The sequence below is a fragment of the Microcebus murinus genome, chromosome 18 (assembly GCF_040939455.1).
Source record: "Microcebus murinus isolate Inina chromosome 18, M.murinus_Inina_mat1.0, whole genome shotgun sequence".
NCBI lineage: Eukaryota > Metazoa > Chordata > Mammalia > Primates > Cheirogaleidae > Microcebus > Microcebus murinus.
In genome coordinates this window covers 15,291,553-15,315,980 of record NC_134121.1, presented here as the reverse complement: position 1 = coordinate 15,315,980, position 24,428 = coordinate 15,291,553, and the positions used below count along the sequence as shown (strand labels likewise).

The following is a 24,428-nucleotide window of genomic DNA, read 5'->3' as shown; positions in this document are numbered from 1 at the left end:
AATTTGCTATCAGGAAGGTTTTTGAGCAGCTAAACTTCGGATGGGCCGAATGAGAAAGAGCACAGGCTTTGCAAATGGACAGACCTGGGTTTAAAGTCCTCTCCTTGGCTGTGCCAACTTGATTCTTTGTAAACCCCCTGAGCTTCGATGTTCTCACCTATAAAATGGAGATGATAATCTTCCAGGCAAGTGAAGCTGAGGTGAGATAAGGAAGGAATGTAAAACACTGGTTCCAGGCCCTAGTCCCAAGTAGATGCTCAATAATGGGATTTATCGATTCAGTGGCATGCTGCAGGTGGCCTGCACAGGCCCATGGAAGCCAAGTGACTGTGCATATCTCCCAATTCCAAGTCCAGTGATGCTCTTGTTCGTAGCTTGAAATGGGTCGTGGTGGGAGTATTTACACCATGAAAATTAGCAAACACTACAAATCAGGACTCTTCTGAGTCACATTCAAACATTTACCAGACGTTCTAGGTTACTGTTATTATTACTGAGAGTAATAACAACTCATTTACTCCAGTTAGACTTGATGCACGTCAGTTTGCCTAATTTTACTGATGTCACTTGCTCATTTCAGTCAGAACCAGCCAATTCAACAAAATGGTTAATTGGTTTACCCTCAGCCCCCATTTTCAGAAGCTATGAGCCTTGCTGGGAATTCTGTCTCACAGTGCTGCAGGGAGGGACCCAACTCCGTCCAGATGGCCCACTGGACACGTTTCCTGACGTAGCCTCTCACACACTCAGAGAAACAGGAAGACCTTACCTTGCTTGCTCCAAGCAAAAGCTGGGTCAGCAGTTCCAGGGTTCCCAGGGGTTTTCAAGAGCCCTTGTCACTGTCAGATGGTGTGTTTGTCACACACGAGCTGGTTTCTTACCCAGATCTGTCTCTGTGTGGGAGTCGGGGTCCTGTCGCTCTTCTTGAGCTCCAGGCTTCCACGTCTAGGGAAGCCCAGGGCAGGCTCATCTGGGCGGACACCTCTCCCACCCACACTTCCACCTCCACCCTGGAACATGGCCCCCTTTCTGAGCCCCTCCCACACCATGCTGGTCCTCTGGTGTGCCCTATGGGAGGGACAAGGGGCGGTGAGAAGATTCCAGCTTCTTGAAAGCCTGAGGTGGTCAGCGTCCCTGGAAAAGGGAGCAGTTGCCTGGTGACCGCGCCTGGATGTCTCCCGTAGGGGCTGACCAGAAAGGGGAAGTGGTCAGGCTGGTGCTCACTGTCTCTGGGGTGCGCGAGGGCTTGTATGAGCGAGGAACGCCTCTCACCAGCTGCGCCTGAGCTGCGACATTCAGGCCACCACTGTCTCCTCAGCCACTCACATCTGGATACCTTCCATGGTTCAGGTAAGCGCCTTGACTTTCCCAGGCACAATTTCCTGTGTCCTCCACTACAGGCAGCTGCCAGTGTTGGCCTCGGGGCACGTGTCTTCGTGAGCCACCGCCTGGGCACCGGGCCAGGAGATTGTAGCCTGGGGCTCCGGTACCATCACTGGGTGGGGTTGGAGAAACACTGGCCTTGAAGAATCTGCTTGCTGGTCAGCGGCTGGGTGACCTGAGGCGACACTTCACTTCTCTGGGGCTCCGTTTCCTCACATGTAAGTCGGGGAGATGAAGAAGCCTACCTCTCGGGCTGAACTGAGAGAGTGACAGGGAGTGAGGGGTATAAACTGCAGAGGAGTTATTCTCCTCCTCTGGATACGGACAGTGCATTTGGGGACTTGGTACGTGAAAGGACCCTCAAGGTGCTGTGCTGGAGGTTGGGGTGGGGAGCGGGGCATGGAGTATGTGAACGTTAGGCTACAACCTGGAGCTCTTAGATGAGAGACCTCAAACACCACCAGTCTTTGTATCTTTTCACTGCATCTCTGGCATTCAGGAATTTATAAGTCACCTTGCCTTACGGAAGCCTCAGGTCAAGGTATGTTTAGCTGACATGAGATCTCCATTGAGCCATCTGCTCTTGCCCTCTGCAGAATTATTTCTCGAGGAGACCTGCGTTCGGCTTTGCCACATCCACTTCCACTGCTTTATGAACTCACTTGTCCCTAAGGCCACTCCCTTTCCTGGCCCCTTTGCGCACATGCACCCCTGAAGGCACATCAAAAGTGGGCACTGCTGAGCCTGGGCAGCACAAGGCTTGGGAGCTTCTTTTTAGCTGTTTAGGATCTTTTCTCCCCTTCTGAAAATTTAAAAACTGCTGAGAAACAGGGAAAACAATGACCTCAAATTCCATCACCTCATAACAACCACTGTGGAGTTTAGTGCATTGCCTTCCAGTCCTTCTTTCCCTGGGTACGAATAATTTTGAGTTTTATGTTTCGAGCTTTGTTTTGATGGAAACACATTCAAAAAATGGAAATACAGCCGGGCGCGGTGGCTCACGCCTATAATCCTAGCACTCTGGGAGGCTGAGGCGGGCGGATTGCTCGAGGTCAGGAGTTCGAAACCAGCCTGAGCAAGAGCAAGACCCCGTCTCTACTATAAATAGAAAGAAATTAATTGGCCAACTAATGTATATATATATAAAATTAGCCGGGCATGGTGGCACATGCCTGTAGTCCCAGCTACTGGGGAGGCTGAGGCAGAAGGATTGCTTGAGCCCAGGAGTTTGAGGTTGCTGTGAGCTAGGCTGACGCCACGGCACTCACCCTAGCCTGGGCAACAAGCGAGACTCTGTCTCAAAAAAAAAAAAAAAAAAAAAAATGGAAATACAGACAATACTGTGTAATCGCAGCCCAGTCCCCACCACTAAGAGAACAAGAAAAAGTAAGCAACAGCAAGAGGCAATTTGATCGGATCCAGTAAGGATTTTTGAGCTGGAAATTTGGGATAACCTTATTAGGAAGTTAAACAATCTCCAACTCTGGAAGACTCTGCTAAGGGCGAACACAGCACACAGAACATCTCTGAAACATTAGAAAGTCGGCCTATTTGGAGCAGGAACCAGAAGTTCTTTTAAAGTGTGCTATATGCATTTTGAAAATGTGCTTATTTTATGCTTAACAGAAAGGCTGGGTGGTAGGGAAACAAAGAAAGAATCTACTCTTACACACTAAAAAATCAAAATCATTTTTTCCACATTTTTTTCCAGTTGTCTCCAGCCACATAATCAGGTAATGTTATGTGAACATGTAGCTACAGCATAGACAATTTTGTATTCTGCTTTTTTCATTTTGTATGATCTCCCAATAATTCTCTCATGATATTTTCTTCCTAATTATCACTCAACTGCTGGATCCTACCCCATCAAGTAATTCTGTAATTTACTTTGTCAATCTCCCACTGTTTCACATTTAGGTAGCTCCCTGTTTATTTATACTGAGGTAAACATATTTATACATTTAGCTTTTACCTTCCTTGGATTGCTTATTAGGCTAGACTTCTAGAAATTATGTTATTGAATCAATGGACATGACCGTTTTTGGAATGTATTATCATTTTCTTTCAAAAAAATTTTTAAATCAATGTATACTGCCCCTGGCTATGCAGGAGAATCAGTTTCATCACAACTTTGACAGAATAGGACTTTATCATTATTTTTCATTTTTCGCTAGCAAATAGGTATAGTTTCTAACTGTGGACAAACGAATATGCCAGGCAAGCAATCAGCTATGATTGCTGAGCATATATGAACAGAATTTACTCCTTTAATGAAATAAACCAGACTCAAGATTAATCTGAGAGGTATGATGGTATGATCAACTATCACACTGAGAAAAGCATGTACAGTCAGCATGACTCAGCTCAGCCAAAGACCTGTACAATTTGCCCTCTCCTCCTTAGTTCTCTAGGATTTATTTTCAGAATCAACATCTTTTTTGTCAAACAATAAGTAGGAAATCAGTGCAATGCAATAGAAAATTCAGAAATATAGAATAAGGATATTATCAAAAGATACTCCATTCAAATGAGTTACCATAAACCTCTTGCTATCATCCTACATGAATAAGCTACTATTATATTCTGTCCCTTACTTCAGTATAGAGGAGTATGATTAATTTCTTAATCATAAAAAGAATGTGGGCTGGTTGTAGTGGCCCAGACCTGTAATCCTAGCTCTTTGGGAGGTTGAGGTGGGAGGATCGCTTGAGGCTAGGAGTTTGAGAGCAACCTGAGCAACACAGCGAGACCCTGTCTCTACAAAAAAATTAAAAAAAATTATCCAGGCTTGGTGGTGTGTACCTACAACCCCAGCTACTCAGAGGCCGAGGCAGGCAGATCCCTTGAGCCCATGAATTTGAGGTCGCAGTGAGCTATGATGATGCCACTGCACTCTAGCTTGGGCAACACAGTGAGACTCTCTCTCTCTGTCTCACACACACACACACACACACACACACACACACACACACACAAAATAATATGATTAATTGCATGGTATTTAAAAAACCCAAATGCATAAATAAAACATCACCCACAAAGTGGCATGAACAAATATGCAAATACATTTACATATTTTCTTTAGCAACAGGTGCAATGTGGATGTGATTTATACTTAAACAATAGCATATACATGTCAACTTAACTAAAAAATTATTGGCCCAAAATACTGTTTGCCTTAACATGTATGTACATCATAGTTACTGATAACAAATTTAATTGACAAAGAAACTAAACTAATGATAATATATAATTTAAAATGAAGAATCACAGCAGCTGACCACCATGACTCCCTCAAGACCCCCTCCATAAAGACCTTACCCTGAATTGCAGGAATTCCACTCGTCCAAGGGGTGTGTGACATCAGTGATGTCACCAGGAGTTGTGTGGTGGCCAGACTTTCTGGCAGAGTATTATTTGGAGTCCTCAGCAAACTCTAGAAGCCTGCTACTTTTAGCTTAAAAACATCAAATTTTAATAGTAATTCATAATTTAAGAAATCACTGGTAAATGGTCCCTTATTTTTACATAAAAATGAAAGTTTATTATAATCACCTGTCATGTGACAGGAGAATTGAAGAAAGGATTGATTTTTTTGGATGTGTCCCAGGCCCATCTAGAGGGCCCTGTGGCTGTGGAGTGGGGGGGGGGGGAAAGGGGGGGAAAGAGATGTACTTTGACACCCCTCCATCATCTCCCTGTCCCTCCTCCAAGCCGTCAGAATAAAAGGATTTATAGTTTTTCATGCAGAGAGTTGACATTTTCTCAATCTTATTTCAAGTGTGAATTTGTGAATTATGCATCTATGGAAAGTTTTGCAATTTTTGTTGATTTGTACCTAACACCTAAATAAAAACAAAATGCTTGCTATGCAAATGCAGCTTCAAGACAACCAGATTTCGGCTCCCAAGCTCCTCCTATAGACAAACTGTGGAGCTGCCACTGCTCTGAGGCCCACTGGTGGGTCAGTCCCATACCCCGAGCATCACTGTTCTAAGCCCAAAGAGTGAGCCCAGGCCAGGAGGTGGGAAGGGCACAGGGAGTGCTTGGAGCTGCAGGTTGTCTGTGTGGCGGAGGAACACAAGGGACAGTCCCTTGTGTGGGACTGGGAGCTGATGCTGTGGGTGGGCAGAGTGCATTGGGCATGCTGAGCATTGCTGAGCTCAGACTTCACTCAGCTTCAATCATAGGAACTGCAGAGAGGCTTAAAGCAGGGAAGGGCCAGGGTTGTACTTATATTTGGCAGCCAGGACTGGGCCAGATAGGCATCCCCAGCCAGAGAAAGTGCAAGGGTCCAGGTACAGAGATAATGAGAACTTGGACTGAAGCAGGGCAGGTGATGCTGGAGAGAAAGGAATGGATCTGAAAGCCGACATGCAGGTGAAATTTCGTGGCTGACTGAAAGAGGTGGTGGGGGGAGGCGAGGGGACGGAGAGTGACAGGCAAGGTCTCCAGCCTTTCATAGCAGTGGGAGGATAGGCAGGGGGAAGAGAGGCCAGGCTCTTTACAATCACCCTGCCCTGCACATGTGGTTTTTCAGTTGACATAGGCTATCCTCATGGCCATTTCCGGTGCTGACACCAGCATGGTCAGGTGGGAACATGGCCTTTCTGAGAGTGAGCAGTGACAGTCTGGGAACTAGGGATGAATCAGGGCAAGAATTCTGCATGCCGACAAGCCTAAGATCAGCTCAGACCCTCATCCCACACCTTTCCAAAGTCCAAAACCCTTCCCAGGACTTCTATGGATCCCCTAGCAGGCCACCTCTTTCCCTACAGTCAGTCCTGGCTGGCAGCCTCTGCTCCTGCTGCACTGACCCCAACGCTGCTGCTTCCTTGGACCCCCAGGCCACCAAAACAAATCTGCTCACAAAGGCATGGGCAGAGGCAGCAGACTTTACTAAAAATAAAGATTGAGCAGGGTCGTTTATAACGTGTCAATGCAAACAACTGCGAACTGAAAGTAATACCGCCCTATTCTGAAAATGTCTTTGCCACCCCGGCCCTGAGTACTTTCCATCAGTTGCTCCTCCCACCTTTGCACCGTCCTGCTGGCTCCCCTTCTTTTGATCCTTCCATCCCTTCTTCTCCTAACCTTCTCCTACGTAACTGCAAATTCTCCATCTTCTATGACCCAGAGAAAGTCAACACTCCCCAGTTCCCACTAGCAAACCTCATTCCCAGGCAGCTTTGCAGACCCAGAGACGCTTTGCCGGGCACAGGCCCTTCTTACTGCTCTTGACAGCCGCTGCCCTCCTTGGAAGGCACTTGCAGTTGTAAACAGCACTTTTTTTTGGTTTGCTCTCAATAATGCCCCATGTTTGGTGATCCTCAGGGCTCTTTTGCACGCATCATCTCTCGGAAGCTTTTCAGAAGCCTGCAAGGAGGCAGGTAAGATGTTTCAGGTCTTGTTTGGGTGCAAAAGCTAGTGCCCAATCTTATATTTTCCTGGTTAGAGCTGGAACCCATACTACTAAGTGAAGTATCCCAAGAATGGAAAAACAAACACCACATATATTCACCAGCAAACTGGTATTAACTGAGCAGCACCTAAGTGGACACATAGGTACTACAGTAATAGGGTATTGGGCAAGGGGGAGAGGGGAGGGGAGCGGGTATATACATACATAATGAGTGAGATGTGAACCATCTGGGGGATGGTCATGCTGGAAACTCAGACTTGTAGGGGGTGAGGGGAAAGGGCGTTTATTCAAACCTTAAAGTCTGTACCCCCATAATATGCCGAAATAATAATAAAAAAAAAAAAGCTAGTGCCCAGCAACACAGGGACAAGAAACCTATTCCCTTGATGCTCAGCCCAGGGCCCTTCAGGGCTTCATTATGTGAATATGCGTGTACCTTTCACATTGTAAACTGCACTTCTTACTGAGGATCTTGGTTTAAATACTCAATAAACCCACAGTCTCAGGAAATCCTGATGAAGGATTATGTGATTTCTGCCTCTGATTCCCTAGAAATGCCTTTTGGAGAAGCGAGAGTAGGGCTAAGGTGGTTACTGCCTTTAGCTTCTCCCCCACCCACCTGCCCATTCCCTGCAGAGTGTCTTGTTCAATCTTTTCCCCTGAAACCACTCAGAAGCCACTCCCCTGCGATGGGCTTACAGATATTCCTTGAAAATGTCTTGGGCAACTAGAGCAACAGGAAGAGATGAGGAGGAAGCTGGAATCCCCCCTCCCTACACTTGCATGGCCTCTGCTTCCCAGCCAGCCTCCTGACCCCAGTGGGCAATGGCAGATGGAGAGCAGGGACCCTGCCCAAGGTCACCTCATGTCCAGGTGAGGTGGCTTTGGAGTTAGACTGCACAGTGTAGGAATTTCAGGGTCTACTACCCTGCATCGTTAGAGGGGAAGTCCACTCGGAGCAGGGGAAAGAGGCTGGGGCAGCATTTGTTCATTCAAGTATTCACAGATATGTTTGTAGTGTCTACTGGGTCCCAGCTGGTGTTCTAGGCACTGGAAACATAGTGATAAAGAAAGGCAAGGGGCCAGGCGCACTGGCTCAGCCCTGTAATACTAGCACTTTGGGAGGCTGAGGCAGGAGGATCACTTGAGGCCAGGAGTTCAAGACCAGCCCGAGCAACATAGCATGAACCCCCTTCTCTACAAAATCTTAAAAAAAAAAAAAAAAAAGGAGATTAAAACAAACAAAAAAAAGGGAGACATATTTTCTCAGGACCTCTTAAGACCATGTGCTCTGGGCCTGTCACACACATTTGGCTCAGAATAAACCTCTTTAAATTATTTTACAGTCTTTTTTTCTGTTAACATAAAAAATTACAACATTTCAAGTGAAGAGTTTAAAAATAAGGTAGAGCTAAAATGTCAGATGTGAAAAATATGATTATTTACCCTCAAAATGTACTAAGGTCTTTTTATTGTTCAGAAGGATTAACTTTAGACTGTGTAAGTAAAGTGTGAGTGTCAGAAATGTACAGGTAACCACTAAAACAAACAAACAAACAAAAGATTTAGGGAGAGAGAGAGAGAGAGAGAGAGAGAGAGAGAGAGAGAGAGAGAGAAGGGCAAGGCCCAGACTCTTATGGTGCTGACATACCAGTGTGGGACACAGACAATGAACAAAGAGAACAAATATACCAAGAGACAGTTGTCGCCGTAACAGGCCCAGTTGGAGGGAAAATGCATTTCACATATGGATCATAAATAACACAGACATTTGCAGGCTTAGTGCTGTCCCTTCATGTGGCTGAGGTGCTTCCCTCAGGAGGGGCAGGTGAGGAGAAAGGCAGGCGGCAGAAGGAAGGCATCCCTGAGCCAAATCCTGAAGACAGTGCCAGGAGAGTGGGGGAGGAGCTGGGAGGTGGAGGAGGAGTTTGTGTGGAGGAGTTTGTCTCTTCAAGCTGTCTGCCCCCGGCCTCCAGGTCATCGACTTGGCCTCCTGCTTCAGAGAAAAAGGAAGCTTCTGGGAATCAATTTTCAGCATCCTGTGCCCACACCCACAGCCTTCTCTGACTCCATTCAGCCTTTGTCTTTGTCTTTCTCTTTCTCTCTCTCTCTCTCTCTCTCTCTCTCTCTCTCTCTCTCTCTCTCTCTCTCTCTCTCCTCATTCCCTTTGTGTGTGTGTGGTTTTTTTCTTTCCTTTTATCTGAAGTCTTTTGCTCACATCCTTGGGCCCTTTGGAAAGCTCATTCTTCTGTCTGGGCTCAGGAGGGTATCTCCTTGCCTTCTGGGATATTCTTTTCTCTGGTTCCTGTCCTGCTTCTCTGGCTGTTCTTTCTCAACCTCCCTCGCAAGTTCCTCTTCCTCTTTTCCTTCCAGTGTGATGCATGGCTTCCCCAGGATCCCATCTCTCACTCTGGTTTTCTGGGAGTGAATGAGATTCAGTCTTTCCCGAGGGCGGGATGCTTGAGGAGAAAGGGGAGGGAGAGTACAGGAGCACCGAGCTCCCAAGCAGGGAGCATGCTCCTGGTAGGGAGAGGACAGACACCAAGCAGGGAGGACAGATACCTACACCACAGGGTCTTTTGGTCCTGTAGAAACTTCACTACTGCACCCACATTGTATTCAGCTGTAACTATCCTCCAAAGACTTGGGACAAAGATTCTGAGATGTCCCTGCTCCTGCCCGTGCCTGGTGTCTAGCACACCCAGCCAAGAGACTTTAAATGTAGTGGAAGTGGGGGAGGAGGGAGAACAGAGCCTTTCTCTGGAGACTGTGGCTTGTCAGTGGTAGAATTCCAGGTAGCCCTGTACTGCGACAAGCAGACAGGAAAGGTATTTGGGTTCAAGGAGTCTTTTTCAGTGTCTTTCCCTCTGCCTAGCTCCTGCTGGTGCTATGACTATAACAGGCATAAGCATCCCATCTCATCACCTGCAGGCTGGACTCAGTGTCACTACTGAGGCCTGGGAACCACCTCGAGTGCTTCTTAAAAATGCTGATTTCTAGGCCGGGTGCTGTGGCTCACTCCTGTAATCCTAGCACTCTAGGAGGCCAAGGCGGGCGGATTGCTCGAGGTCAGGAGTTTGAAACCAGCCTGAGCAAGAGCGAGACCCCGTCTCTACTATAAATAGAAAGAAATTAATTGGCTAACTAACATATATACAGAAAAAATTAGCCGGGCATGGTGGTGCATGCCTGTAGTCCCAGCTACTCGGGAGGCTGAGGCAGCAGGATTGCTTGAGCCCAGGAGTTTGAGGTTGCTGTGAGCTAGGCTGACGCCACGGCACTCACTCTAGCCTGGGCAACAAAGTGAGACTCTGCCCGCCCCCCCCCCCAAAAAAATGCTGATTCCTATGTCCCACACCAGACCTATTTATCAGAATTGGGACTTCAGTGGGGACATAGAACCCTGTATTAAAATGCATTTCAATCCATTTCCCAGGCAATTCAAACGTAACATTTGACAAGCCCTGATTTGATGGTCACAAGTTAAGGCCCTAGAGTCACACAGACCTGGGTTTGGCTGTGATTTTTCCACTGACTAGCTCTGCAATCTTAGGCAAATTATTGAGCACTTCTAAGCCTCTGTTTTCTCATCTGTGAAACGGCATAATAATAATAATTACCTACCTCTATAGAGCTTTCATGAGGACTAAATAAGCTGGGGTATGTAAAGTGGTTAGAACTCGTGGTAAGTCAGCGCGAAATGCCTGATAGTTTTTAAAGCGCACTTCCATACTGAGGTTTTCATTATGTGGAAGAAGTCACAGCTAATGACTAAGGTCTTGCCAATATTGGAAGTTCTTGAACCATGGTTCTGCTTTCAGTTCTGTTTTGAAAAGAAAGATTTGTCAGCTTGGCGCCAGCACAGCAAAGAGAGCGAGGACTCATCAGACTGGACTGAGCTGGACTCTCAGGTTAGTCAATTGCTAGCTGTGTAGCCTTTAGCAAATTTCTTAACCCCTCTGACTTCTATTTCCGTATCTGTAAAATGGGAGTAACGATAGCTGGACCCCTTGAAAAGTTATAATGAGGACTAAGTGATAACACGTATGTCAGTGGTTCTCAACCTTGGCTTTATATTAGAATCATCTGTAGGGCTTTATAATACAAGCAAACAAACGAAGCCAGGTGCAGTGGTGCATGCCAATAGTCCCAGATACTCAGGAGGCTGGGAGGATCGCTTGAGCCCAGGAGTTTAGGGCCAGCCTGGGCAGCATAGCAAGACACCATCTCTAGAAAAAATTTGAAAATTAGCTGGGCGTGGTGGTGCACACCTGTAGTCCTAGCTATTTGGAAGGTTGAGGCAGGAGCAACGCTTGAGCCAAGGAGTTCGCCATTGCAGTGAGCTGTGATAGTCACACCAGTGCACTCCAGCCTGGTCACCAGAGTGAGACCCTGTCTCTTAAAAAAAAAAAAAAAAAAAAAAAGAGTAAGGAAATAGATTCTCCCATATGAGCCTCCAGGGAGACACAGCCTTGCCAGCACTTTGATTTTAGCCCAGCCAGACTTTCCTTGGACTTCTGAACCCAGAACTGTATGATAATAAATTTCAGTTATTTCATGCCACTAAGTATGTAGTGATTTGTTAGAGCAGCCCTAGGAAATGGGTTACTTTAGATTATTAAGCAGACTCATTTCAGTTTTTAAAATTCAGTCATGCTCATTTTGAAACTTAAATCGAAGCTTTACCCTTCGCCCCAGTGAGGGACGCGGGAAGAGGGGTGGAGGCTGCCCAGGTGTCTCAGCAACCCCTTCCCTGCACTTACTTCCCTGGGGTTGGATTGAGGAGGAAAGAGGGAGACAAACAATTTTCCATGGCAAGTCTTCCTTCAGTGGGCCATTACTGAGAGTCTGATTTGTGTGGGGGAGGGGCTCCCAACCTGCCCACCCATGAGGGACTCAACCCCTGGTCCTCGAGGGGTCTCTGTGGTGCCTTGAGAGATGCAGCTGCATCTTTGGGCTGCTTCTCAGCATCCTCTCATGCAAGCACTTCACTGCCATCCTAGCTCTCAGAGATCCTGCACCCACAATCTTCCTGACCCTCTGCGGCCCCAATTCCGGGCCTGCCGGCAAGGGTAGGATCCAACTTCCTTACCTTCCCAGGGTCGAACTTGACTGTGCAGCCATGGTGCACCCCTCACTGGCTTCCCCAGGGCTGGTCTCCCTTCTCTGGAAGCACCTTGGCCATTAAACTGGACTGTTGGCCTAGAGGACATCTCACTGGAAGTGGAGTGTGATTCTCTTGGGCCCCCGCTCTCAGCTGTATGCTCCCCAAAAGACAAACGTTTCTCAATTCTGTTGAAAAGGCATCTCTCAACAGTCTTTGGAGCAGGGGCTGACCCAGTGCTATTTCTCTGGTCTTAGAACATGGGGAACTTGGGACTCTTACTCTCAATGGTGGGCCCTGATCATTCATTCTGGGGGATCTCCTGTGACCCCACCGTATCTCTGCCATAGCAATGCTCCCTCTAAAGCAAGTTATCCTGAGCCCTGCTTGGCCTTTCCTTGATGACTAGGGGGCTTCATTACCAACACCAGCAGAGGAAGGCCCTGTGACAAGGAGAGAAAGCATTTGGGCCTCCATCCTTCCAGGGGGACCTTGGTAGGTCACTGACCTCAGCCCTGGCTCCCTATCTGGGGAGCGGGGTGATGGCTGAGGGTGAACTGAGGGGAGAGTTGGGAAAGCACACAGCAGACTGCTAAGACTGCATTGAACACACTCAAAACATCCAATGGCAAATCAAATCCATTTCATTTATAAGAATAAAACTGAAAAAAATATATACTTATCACTCTGAGCAGTTCTGAAAATGACCCATAGTTTCACTTTCTGACAACATCATTCCACTTCCTTTTTCTTTCCCAGGAAGCTGATGAGAATGAAATTTCTTTGGCCTTGAAACCTAAGCAGTAGTTTTTCTTGGCAACTACACGACATGGTCGACTGATTCTTTTCAATTTTATCAAAGTAAACGCACATAGTTCAAAAATCAAGTAATGCAGAGGGTTTTTTAATAAAAAGTGACAACCCCTGTCTTCTCACCCCATCCTTCTACCAAGGCGTGCTTCTCAGATACAACAGCTATTTTTTTTTTTTTTTTTTTTTGGAGCCAGAGTGTCACTCTGTTGCCCCGGGTAGAGTGCAATGGTATCATCATAGCTCACTGCAACCTCAAACTCCTGGACTCAAGCCATCCTCCTGCCTCAGCCTCCTGAATAGCTGGGATTTCAGGCGTCCACCATGACACCCCGCTAATTTTTCTATTTTTAGTAGAGACAGGGTCTCACTCGTGCTCAGGTTGGTCTTGAACTCCTGAGCTCAAGTGATCCTCCTGCCTCAGCCTCCCAGAGTCAGATACAACAGCTTTGAAGGTGCATGTCCTGCTGTTTACTTCTGTAGCTCTAAAGGGTATGTTGATGTTGCTTTTGGGAGAAATTCTTGAAAAGTAAAACAAGAAGATAAAGAGATAACAAGTGGGAGAGGAGAGATAAACAGAAAACCAGGAGTCAAACATTTGAATAAAGGGAAAAGAATTGAGAAAGCAAAGGGAAGGAAATTCTATCTATCTATCTATTTATCTATCTATCTATCCATCCATCCACCCACCTGGTTCCTCAGGGCTAAAGAAGGCAAGATTCTAATTTTATGTTTGTTGAACAAAGATTCTGCCTTCTGATATGTGCCTCTTTTTAAATCCAGTGTTCTTTCGATCTCACTGGGCCCTGTAAAACTAATGTCACAGCCCCTCCTGAGGGCTAATGCCCAGTCTCCACTTCTTTTCTTTCCCCCTTGCTTCTTCTTTCTCTATCGCTCTCCTGTGTGCATCCTGAAAAGATGATCTTCCACAAATCTCTGGGTTTTGTTTGCGGATTGCCTAGGGGGTGAGCTGACACTTGGCTCTCTTAAGAGGAAATCCCCAGTACACCATGGATAAACCACAAAAGCATCCTGTTGAGCAAAACAATAAGCTGCAGAATGATGTGTTTAGAAGAGCAGTAGTTACACATTATTGGTTTCACCGCATATAACTTTATCGATAGTCAAAGAACATTATATTTGATCAAGCCAAAATTTCAGCAAAGAAATGAAACTGAAACTGAAAATCCAAGTCATAATAACTTAATTAATGAAGACACTACATCAGTAATGCAAACACATTTGAAACATTTCAGCCAAGTTAGAAGGTCATTTCAATTATAATGGCTTTAGCAGCAGCCTGATTCTACTGCCTTCCTAGGTCCCTTTTTAAATCACTAATATTACTGAAAAGCAGGAATCTGAAGTGACACTGTTTGAACATGCATGCCGCAACCAGGATTCCAGAACCTCTCCCAAAGATCTCTCAAGGATCATTTTTACTTTAATATCCAAATAAAATGGCCAAGTGCCCATTGCATGGATGAAGAGAGCCCAGCCCTCCACAAGATCTCCCTGAATTCCTGGGGGCTACTCAATTAATTAGTCCACCCTGCAGCCTGCACTCCACTGTCACTCAGAACCTAGTAGTTGCTGTTCTTGCTACTTGCCCACATGTCACCCCTGGCTTGGAAAACCACTGCACACATGTCATTCCCCCCAGGCTCTGCTCATACAAGCCTGTGTGTGTTGTACAGTTTTATTGAAGGTTTGGTGGTAACAGGAAGTTACAGCACAGCATAATGCAGGCAGCAGTTTAGGACTGCATATTAGACAGCACTGCCCTGTAACTGCATGTGGGGCTTCCTAACCATGCTCTGATTCACTGCTCTCTTCTCAACCTCTCCTTCAGCTACTAACCTCTTCCAAGACTCTCCTTTCTAGTCTGCCAGCCTTGGGCCCCCAAATTCCCGTTACTTTTTTTGTGTTTGCTTGCTCTGTCTTCAGCTTCACCCTTCTTACCTTCCCTCACCCAAAGAGACTCATCAAGGTATTTTTCTACTCCATGAAATAAAGCTCTCAAAATTCTCTCTCCCCTGTTATGAATTAAGTCTGTCTTGCCCTTATGATATAAAAAAAACACTGCAGTCAACTACTGGGGTTTTGAGGATTTTTTTTTGTTTGTTTGGTTTGGTTTGGTTTTTTGAGACAGGGTTTTTGCTCTGTTGCCCAGGCTGGAGTGCAGTGGTGCGATCATAGCTCACTGTAAGCTTGAATTCCTGGGCTTAAGCAATCCTCCCAGCTCAGCCTCCCAAGCAGCTGGGACTACAGCTGCACAGCCACCACACCTGGCTAATTTTTCATTTTTTTATAGAGATGGGGTCTTACTATGCTGTCCAGGCTGGTCTTGAATTCCTAGCCTCAAGTGATCCTCCTGCCTCAGTCTACCAAAGTGCTGGATTACAGCCAGGAACCACAGCACCCAGCCCAATTACTGTGTTAAATGTTACTTCCCCTTCCTGCTGCACATTCAGTGATGTAAGAAAAAGTGATGGTTGTGTCTACCATTTTTAGAGAACCTAGTAGGCATATGTCTCTAATCCTCACGAACCTCTATGAAGTAGTAGACAATATCATGACTGTATTATAGACAGGGACGCTGAGGCTCAGAGAAGGTTAAGAGACTTGCCTGCAGTCCCCTAGCTGCTAATTGGTAGGGTTTGACTATGGACCGGTGCCTGGCTGACTCCTAAGCAGATGTCTGCATTTCCACACAACATGGTAGATAACTGCCCCTCTGTGAGATGCCACCCATCCATGCCTCTTTCTTCTATCTCCCTTCTTCTCAGGATTCCCCTGCAATGAGTTGGTGGGAGACCAATTTCTGGATCATCTTAGCTGTGGCCATGATCATTGTCTCCGTGGGCCTGGGCCTTATCCTGTTCTGTGTCTGCAGGTGGCATTTTAGACAAGGTAATGGTCACCATCTCACCTGGGTGGGGGTGGAGGGACAGGGGACAAGAAGGTTATCAGTACTGCAAAGCTTCTTTAGGGCAAGAAGATTAGTTCCGGGCCTGTATGCGCTGAGTTTGGATTAAGCATGCATTTCGGGTTTGAGTCCTAGGCCCACTACTAACTTATGTCTCTAGGCCTCTGTTTACCCATCTGCACAGTGAAAGGAGGGAAGTTAACTAATCTCTATGAACCCTTCCAGCCCTAAGGGTGTGGGTGAAAACAATCTGTTTCAAGGCACAATATGCTCAAGTGCTTTCTCTTTGCTATGTGGCTGTTGATCTCAGCATCTTGTCGCTGGGGCTTGCAAGAGAACACACATCTGTGGAAAGTCAAGAACTGTCTTGAGGAATGAAATAGGGACGTGTCTCATGACCAGTGTGTTTGGCCACCATGATTGCCTTTCTCCAAGATCACACTCGGAATTTTCTGCTATTATCCCCACCTAGACTAGAAACCTCTTGGTATCCTCAGACATAAAAAAAGCAGCCACCTGGGGATTAACACTAACTTTAGATTATCTACAAGTAGATTTTCCACATTGTTGTTCATCTTCAGAAACAGGAACTCCTTGATCCGATGGTGTGCTGGTATATTGTCTTGAGATTTCATCCTTTTAAATAATGACCTAAGCCAGGAGTGTACCTGGGGATGGTGAATATTCTGACAGGTACAGCCACCTGTCCATGGGGTACCTAAGGCGGGCCTCTCTCAATGATTGTCTTCCCCACTGCCTCTGGACACAGCCCCCAAATCCTGCTTAACCCAATGCAGAAAGGTCAGGGCTACACAAGAAGTGAAATCGTTTTGGCATTCTTCTCAATCTCTGGTTAGAGATAAGAAAATTAAGGTTCAGAGGGAGACAGGATCTTAATCAAGGTGCCAAAAGAGTTGGTAGCAGAGTTGAGACCAGAACTCAAGTCTACGGGGCTCCCAGTTCAATGCTCTCTTCCCTCTACCCCTTAATCATAATTAATTTTTTTTTTTTTGAGACAGAGTCTCACTTTGTTGCTCAGGCTAGAGTGAGTGCTGTGGCATCAGCCTAGCTCACAGCAACCTCAAACTCCTGGGCCCAAGCAATCCTACTGCCTCAGCCTCCCAAGTAGCTGGGACTACAGGCATGCACCATCATGCCTGGCTAATTTTTTCTATATATATGTTAGTTGGCCAATTAATTTCTTTCTATTTATAGTAGAGACGGGGTCTTGCTCTTGCTCAGGCTGGTTTCAAACTTCTGACCTTGAGCCATCCACCCGCCTCGGCCTCCCAGAGTGCTAGGATTACAGGCGTGAGCCACATAATTAATTTTTTTTTTAATACAAAAAGTATCCTGAGTCCCTACACTCCTGAATCCATTTGCCTTCTTAAAACTTTTCATTTTCAGATATGGAAAAAAATATGACCCCGAACAAAATTTTTATCTACTCTCTTTTATCTTGAACCATTCCCATTAACAAGCAAGCTATAATTAATAATAACTTGTATGTCCAGCACATTACAGTTTACAAACTACTGTTCCCATTCTTGATCTCATTTCCTCACAATCACACTTTTGGCTATTCATTCAGCCGACACTTCTGAGTGCCAAGTGAGCGCCAGGCATAGTACCAGGCAATGAGGAAATAAACACGGCCCAAATGGTTGCTGCCCTCCCCAGTCAACACACACACTCTGTGGTCAGAAGGTCTGGGTTCAAAGTTCACCTCTACAACTTATCAGTTCTGTATTCCTAAGTCTGTTTTCTTTCAAATGTCCTGGACCTGCCTGTTCTCTGAGGACTTCCAAACTCCAAAATCACAACTCTGCTAATTCTTTCTAAATGATTACGCTTCCCCCCCTCCCCCGTAGGTAAGAAATGGGAAATCGCCAAGCCCTTGAAGCAGAACAAAACAGAGGAAGAAAAGATGTATGAGTAAGTGGGGATAAATCCTTCTGCTTTTCACCTTTGAGAACAACCTGTTTACTTCCCCTCTTGGCTTCACTACTGTACTGCCCACTTTTCCTGTGGAGCTGGCAAAATGTCCTGTCTGTCGACTCTCCCCACGTAAGGGCAGAGGCCTCGGGACATCATGAGAGCAGAGCATCATCTGGTGCTCTCTGCTCTCCAAGTCATCCCTCGTCTGGTCTATTCCAACAAAGGTCACAGGTTGGGTCTATGTTCTGGGTCTGCCATCTAGGCCATACTTCTTGTCTTTAGATGGATCCCAAGCATAATAGCCCTCTGAAAGCTATTGTGTTGAACTAAAACATGCCATGCACTTTTCTTTTGTATTTTGTGATATATTTGGGGCTTTATGGTTACCATCTGTGCTGGGCATCACCAAGACCACCCTTAGGCTTGAGAATTCACTGGAAGGACTAACAGGACCCAGATACTCATGGTTATACACATGGTTACAGTTTATTACAGCCAAAGGATGCAGATTAAAACCAGCAAAGGAAAAAGATGCATGGGGTGAAGTCTGGGAGAAACCAGGCACAAGCTTCCAGGTGTCATCTCCCAGTGGGGTCTCATAGGTAGCCTTAATTCTTCTCCCAGCAGTGATGAGTGACAATGTATGTGAAGCATTGCCGACCAGAGAAGCTCCCGGAGGCTTGGTGTCCAGGGATTTCATTTCTTTGGGGGTTAGTCATGTAGGCATGGAACACCTGTATTTAGCTATTCAACCCCCAGACCCTCTATGGATATCAAATTGATACAGTATGCTCCAGGGTTCCAGGGGTTCACCATAAATCACGTTATTAGCATAAACTATCTGGTACAGCCCAAAGCCCCAGTTATATAAAGATACTCTTATCAAGCAGGATATTTCGAGTTTAGAGATTATTTATCTCCCAGGAGCCAGACAAGATCCAATCCTTTCTTTGAAATATATGCACTACCTAAAACAAGACTAAGCTTTTCTAAAATGGCTTTTGTTGCAGCTCCAGGGGCCCGGCAAATAAGATCTCCTGCCCACTAATTCTGATCCCCTTGAGGAGTAAGAAAGATGTATAAGGTAGCTAGGTGACCAAAATATTGCCTTCATTAAGAATAAAAGTAGCGGCCGGCCCAGTGGCTCACGCCTGTAATCCTAACACTCCAGGAGGCCAAGACAGGTGTCTCGCTCAAGGTCAGGAGTTTGAAACCAGCCTAACTAAGCAAGAGTGAGACCCTGTCTCTACTATAAATAGAAAGAAATCAATTGGCCAGCTAAAAATATATAGAAAAAAATTAGTCAGGCATGGTGGCACATGCCTGTAGTTCCAACTACTCGGGAGGCTGAGGCAGAAGGATTGCTTGAGCCCAGGAGTTTGAGGTTGCTGTGAGCTAAGCTGATGTCACAGCACTCTAGTCCGGGCAACAGAGTGAAACTCTGTCTCAAAAAAATAAATAAATAAATAAAAGTGGCATGGCAGAATGTGGCTCTTCTCTGTGGGCAAGTGAGTACCCTAATTATGAACTGGGAAAACTTTCTTCCCCAGTTCACAGGCAGGAAAACCTCAGGTCTCCCCAACAGTGCAGGCCACTTCCTCTGAACGGCAAAGAAAAGAGAAGGGTTTGTGATTTCTGCAGTGAGCCTGCTCTGGAGGAGAAAGTGAGAGGAGCTGGTTTTTTGCCAAATTTAGCAGTCAGATGAATTGCCTTCCTCCCCCAGGAAGAGCTATGGAGAGGTGGAGTGAGCCAATGATGGAGCTCTTGCCACATGTCCCCTTCTGCACTCACCCCAACGACCTAAAGATTTTTATGCAATCCCAGCAGGACTTTGTCACCTATAGGAGTCAAGTCAGTGCACCTAGGGGAATGGAGGTCTAGGTAAGGGAAGCTTTTCATAAAACTTCTTACTGAAGTATAATAGGAATACAGAAAAGTACATAGTAAGTGTACAACTTGATGAATTTCCACAAACTGAGCAGACCCAGGTAGCTGGCACCTAGATTAAGAAACAGGATATTACTAATGCTTCAGATGTTTACTTTTTACACCCCAAAGGTAACCACTATTTATAATAGCGTAAGTTAGTTTTGTCTTGTTTTTAACCTTTATGTGAATGGAATCATACAGTGTGTAGTGCATATTATTTGGTGTTTGGCTTCTTTTGCTCAACACTATTTTTATGAAATTCACTGTGTGTAGTAGTAGATTATTCATTCTCGCTGCTATAGCGTAGAGTGGGAGTATACCATGACTGATTCATCCATTCTACTGCTTATGGGCATTTGGGTGGTGGGATAGTTTTTTCTGTCTCTGATTCTCTGGAGAACCCAAACTAACACAGGTAGTGTCCAGTCTCGGGATGTTATGAATATTGCTGCTCTGAACATTCTAGTGCACATGTTTTGGTGAACATACACGAGCATTTCAGTAGGGTATGGACCCAGTAGTGGGATTACTATCTCAGGGTGTGTGTACATTCAGCTTCAGGAGTACATCTGTTTTGCAAACAGAAGTACATCTGGTACCTACCTCCATCTCCTAATCCAGCTCAGGTGAATGCAGTAAGGTATGATCCATGCACTGGGCTATAGCACTTCAACCCTCTTCCCTCAATTGCAGTCATTCCCTGGGCTAGAGGAAATGGTTTCTTTAGGGTGCCAGTTACAAATGGTAGGGAGGACCTAGAAAGAGAAGGAAATGCTTCCAATTTGTACAGACAATATTTGAATGTCCAACTCATTCACTTTCCTTAATGTTTTCTTTTAAATCTGCTGACAACAGGCTTGGTCCAAATCAAACACTGACTCCCTCTCTTTCCCTCTCTCCAGGAATGTTCACAACGAATCGCCAGTACATTTACCCCCTCTGCCACCCAGGGGTTTGCTTTCTTCAGAAGACTCCTGTAAGTATATTTTGCTGATAACAGTTTCATTTGGGGTAAGATAACACATTTACCTAGGTGTCTTAGTCAACTCAGGCTGCCATAACAAAAATACCATAAACTGGGTGGCTTGAACAATAGAAATGTATTTTCTCATGGGCCTGGAGGCTGGACACTCGAGATCAGGGTGCTGGCTGATTTGATCTTCCTGGCTTGCAGACAGCTAGCTGCCTTCTTCCTATATCCTTACATGACCTCTCCTCTATGCGTTCGAGCTGGGGAAGAGAATGGGACAGCCAGCTCTCTGGTGTTTCTTCTTACAAGGACACTAATCCCACTGGATCAGGGGCCCACCCTTATGACCAAATATAGCCACACGGGCGGTTAGGGCTTCCACATATGAATCTGGGGGAGACACACTCACTCTGTGACACTAAGATTTATAGATGCAGCATCCTGTTTAAAAGAGAAGAATAAGTGTAAAAGGGGCAGAATAAGTACCAATGTTAAGCAAAAAGGAACTTGGGGGTGTCGCTGGGCCTCTCAGTTATTATGTGAAAAATTCTGCCTGGTTCCTTTGACTGAAACGTTCTTCCTTAAGTTCTTTGCACAGCTGGCTTTGCCTCATCCTTCAGGTGTCAGCTCGAAAGTCACCACCTCAAAGAGGCCTTCCTGGACCACCGTATCTAAAGTAGCCCTGCTGATTTCCTTTATGAGATTTATGGCAGTGATCTAAAATGGTCTTGTTTAGTTACTGTTCATTTGTTTGGTATCTATCACCTCCACTGGAATATAAACTCCAAGAAAACAGAAACTTTTCTTGTTTTGTTCACCGCTATTTATCTGACACCTGGCACAGTGACTGGAGCTTAGTAGGTACTTAAGAAAAATGTTTTAATTGAATGGATAAATAATATTAGCTAACATTTATTGAGCATGCACTGTGTTTCAGGCCCCATGCTAGGCACTTTACAGGCATGATCTCTTTTAATCCTCACAACAACTCTATGAGGCAGGTACATTTTGATCCCCCTTGGACAGATGAGGACAGTAAGGCACAGAGAAGTTAAGTGACTTAACCATGGTACACAGCTAGTGACTTCTGAAGCCTGAACATAAAGTTGGATCTGTTTAACTGCAGAGTTCTTCAGAAAAATGAAATGGAGGTAGTATTTCAGGTTCTCTTGGGAAAAGATGAGATTATGGTAGAGGCAGTTCCAATCCCTATCGAAGGGGGAGTTGAGCTGTTTCATCATCTTTCCTTTTGCTATGAACCCATTCTGCACTAATTTCACCTTCCGAAAACACCGTTGTTCCCTTCCTTCTTAGTAGAGAGATCTGTGTGCATGAGCAATTATGGACAGTCCTGGAAAACAGTGTAAGTCATTGGGATGGATGTGCCAAAAAGAAAATATAGTTAGTTGCACTTCCTTGTGAGAATTAGGATCTGTAGACACAATAGTACTCATCTGGATACTGACTCTGGTTGGTTCCTTTTCTAAGTTTGCTTCATGGTTCCCACGCAGAGCAGTCTTAGGCAGAGAGACACGGGAGTCAAGATATCTGACTAATATTTGCCATTACTCACTTGGGTGGTCCTGAGACTGCATTATGTCTGTGTCTAAGTTTCATCTGTAAAATGGGGATCTGGCCCACTGAAACACATGAAAATCATGAAAATCATGCTGAGTACCTTTTTACTCTTTCTTTTCCTTCCTTCCTTCCTTCCTTCCTTCCTTCCTTCCTTCCTTCCTTCCTTCCTTCCTTCCTTTTCCATCTTTTCTTTTCCCTCTTTCCTTTTTTTGAGACAGGGTCTCACTCTGTCACCCAGACTGGAGCTCGCTGCAACCTCCAACTCCTGGGATCAAGTGGCCTAAGTCTTCCAAGTAGCTAGGACTATAGGCATGCAACACCACGCCCAGCTAATTTTTTAATTTTTTGTAGAGACAGGGTCTTACCGTGTTGCCCAGGCTGGTATCAAACTCATGGCCTCAATTGATCCTCCCATCTCAGCCTCCCAAAGTGATGACAGGCGTGAGCCACCGTGTCTGGCGTCTAAGCATCTTTTCGTGTCTTCCAGCCCCACAGGAAACCCAAAGTCAGCCACCGGCTACCTACTCCTTGATAAGTAAAGTTAAAAATAAGCAGACTGTTTCCATCCCGAGCTATATTGAGCCTGAAGATGACTATGACGATGTTGAGATGCCTGCAAATACTGAAAACCGTCATTTTGAAACAACCATTTCTTCTTTTTGGCAAGCCGAAGATGGTTCACACAGCTTATTTTAAGACAATCAGGATGGTTGGACTTCAGTACATCTCCAGGTCCCGAAAGCCAGTGGGAATTTATGAAGCTCTCTAAGACAAGGCACTTCCTAAACATTATTTGAAGATACCTTAGCGATCAGATGACTGCAGCCAGAGGAAAGATGCGGATGCTCAGCCGTGAGGACTAAGAGGGGTCAGCCCCCATGCTTCTGTTGAGGAAGTGTCCATGGGGAGGACCACAGGGCTCCACAGCTCCCACCTGCAAGAAATGACTCATGTTTGGGAACTCTTTCCCTTTTGTTCCCCTGGTTTGCATGGTTCTAAGTGATCTTAAGTCTCGGAGTTTGATTGTGCAGAGCCTCCCAGGCTTCCATCCCCACCCAGGCCCTCGCCAAGCACGCTGGTCTTCCCTCCCCCTACCCACCCACCCACCTACCTCCTGCACCAAGAGGCTCTGGGGTGGCAGTTACAGCTGAGTGCTCTTGTGTGCAAGTCCCCACACCACACCTTGTGAGTTTGCAGGAACAGGGAGTACTTTTTGTTCTTGTGACCTCCCCCACACCTGCACACACCCCAAACCCCCGTACCTTTATATGATGTAGGCCAAACCAACCAGAGATTTAAGCTCTGACCTAGGTTTTTTCCTATGCTTACGGGCTGCACTTTAATGATCAATAAAGGACAAAAGTTACCTTCTGATTTACACCTGGAGATGTCGTTTTGCAGTAGGTGTGTTGGGGGGGGGGCTACAGGAAAAGTAGGTTCCCCCAGGAAGAAAATCAAAGGGATTAGGAAAGAAAGGGGCCATTTAGTGTCATATTCAAGATGAGAGTTTAGGAGACTTAACATCCCCTTTCCATAATTTTCATTATTACTTCTCCCTTTACACAGAGTTCTATGAAAACAGCCTCAAGCCCCTTCCTTCCAGATCACTGTCCCTGAGCATCTGGGAGGCAGGAAGTCGTGTGATGTGCTGCAGCCAGAGAGACGCAGGGCAGTGAGCTGCTGTCCTGTTAAACAATTGCCCCAGAGGCCCAGGTCAGCTTTGTAGGGTCCTAGACCTCATCAGTCCCTTCTAGTTGATCAGCTAGACTTGACTCACCCTAGCCATACTCCCAAGATGCTGAGTTCTAAGCAATATCTGGGAAGTTTGGTCAATGAGCGGGCTTGCAGAGAGAACACCACGAACCTAGACAGCCCTGATAGTGCCCTCCCTGTACCAGGCTCCTTCTCAAGAGAGGGGAACTTGGGTTCCTGCCACATTCAAGCTTTCCCACTCAACCAATGCTGGAACAGTGGCTTCCTCCCTGGTTCTCTCTTTCTAGACTCTGTGAAGACTTCCAGCTTTCAGTTAATACCTCTTCATTGTAGGCCAGTGGTTCATTCTCTAACTATATAGCCTTATGCAACTCTGGTATCCCATGAGCTAAAGAGGACTCTTTTCCTGAATTATAGAAGAAAACAAGTCAAAGGATGGAAATGTTTGAAACACATGCCTTCCTCTTATAAATTTTCTGTAAACCCTCCATGTACATGAGAAAAATTAAAAAAATAAAAAATACCACACAAATGTTAACTCTTCCTTGCTTGCTGGGATTCCACACTCTCCTGGTTCTCCTCCTATATATCTGGCCTATCTCAGTCTCGTCTGTGCCCGCCCCCCTCTGTGAAGCATCTCTTTCATGCT

General features: G+C 45.8%; 1 protein-coding gene across 2 annotated transcripts; it reads left to right on the top strand.

Moving 5' to 3' along the window:
* The first annotated feature begins 1,266 nt into the window (after positions 1–1,266).
* SCIMP (SLP adaptor and CSK interacting membrane protein) lies at positions 1,267–24,311 on the top strand. 2 transcript variants are annotated; one of them, XM_012779362.3, is made up of 6 exons: positions 1,267–1,350; positions 10,630–10,719; positions 15,512–15,635; positions 17,523–17,586; positions 20,421–20,494; positions 22,554–24,311. In XM_012779362.3, the coding sequence occupies exons 1-6, from the start codon at positions 1,342–1,344 to the stop codon at positions 22,760–22,762; spliced, it is 570 nt and encodes a 189-aa protein (XP_012634816.1). In that variant the 5' UTR covers positions 1,267–1,341; the 3' UTR covers positions 22,763–24,311. The 2 variants fall into 2 exon arrangements, with proteins under 2 accessions (XP_012634816.1, XP_012634817.1); XM_012779363.3 differs by lacking the exon at positions 10,630–10,719 and having other exon boundaries at positions 1,303–1,350.
* The last annotated feature ends 117 nt before the right edge of the window (positions 24,312–24,428 follow it).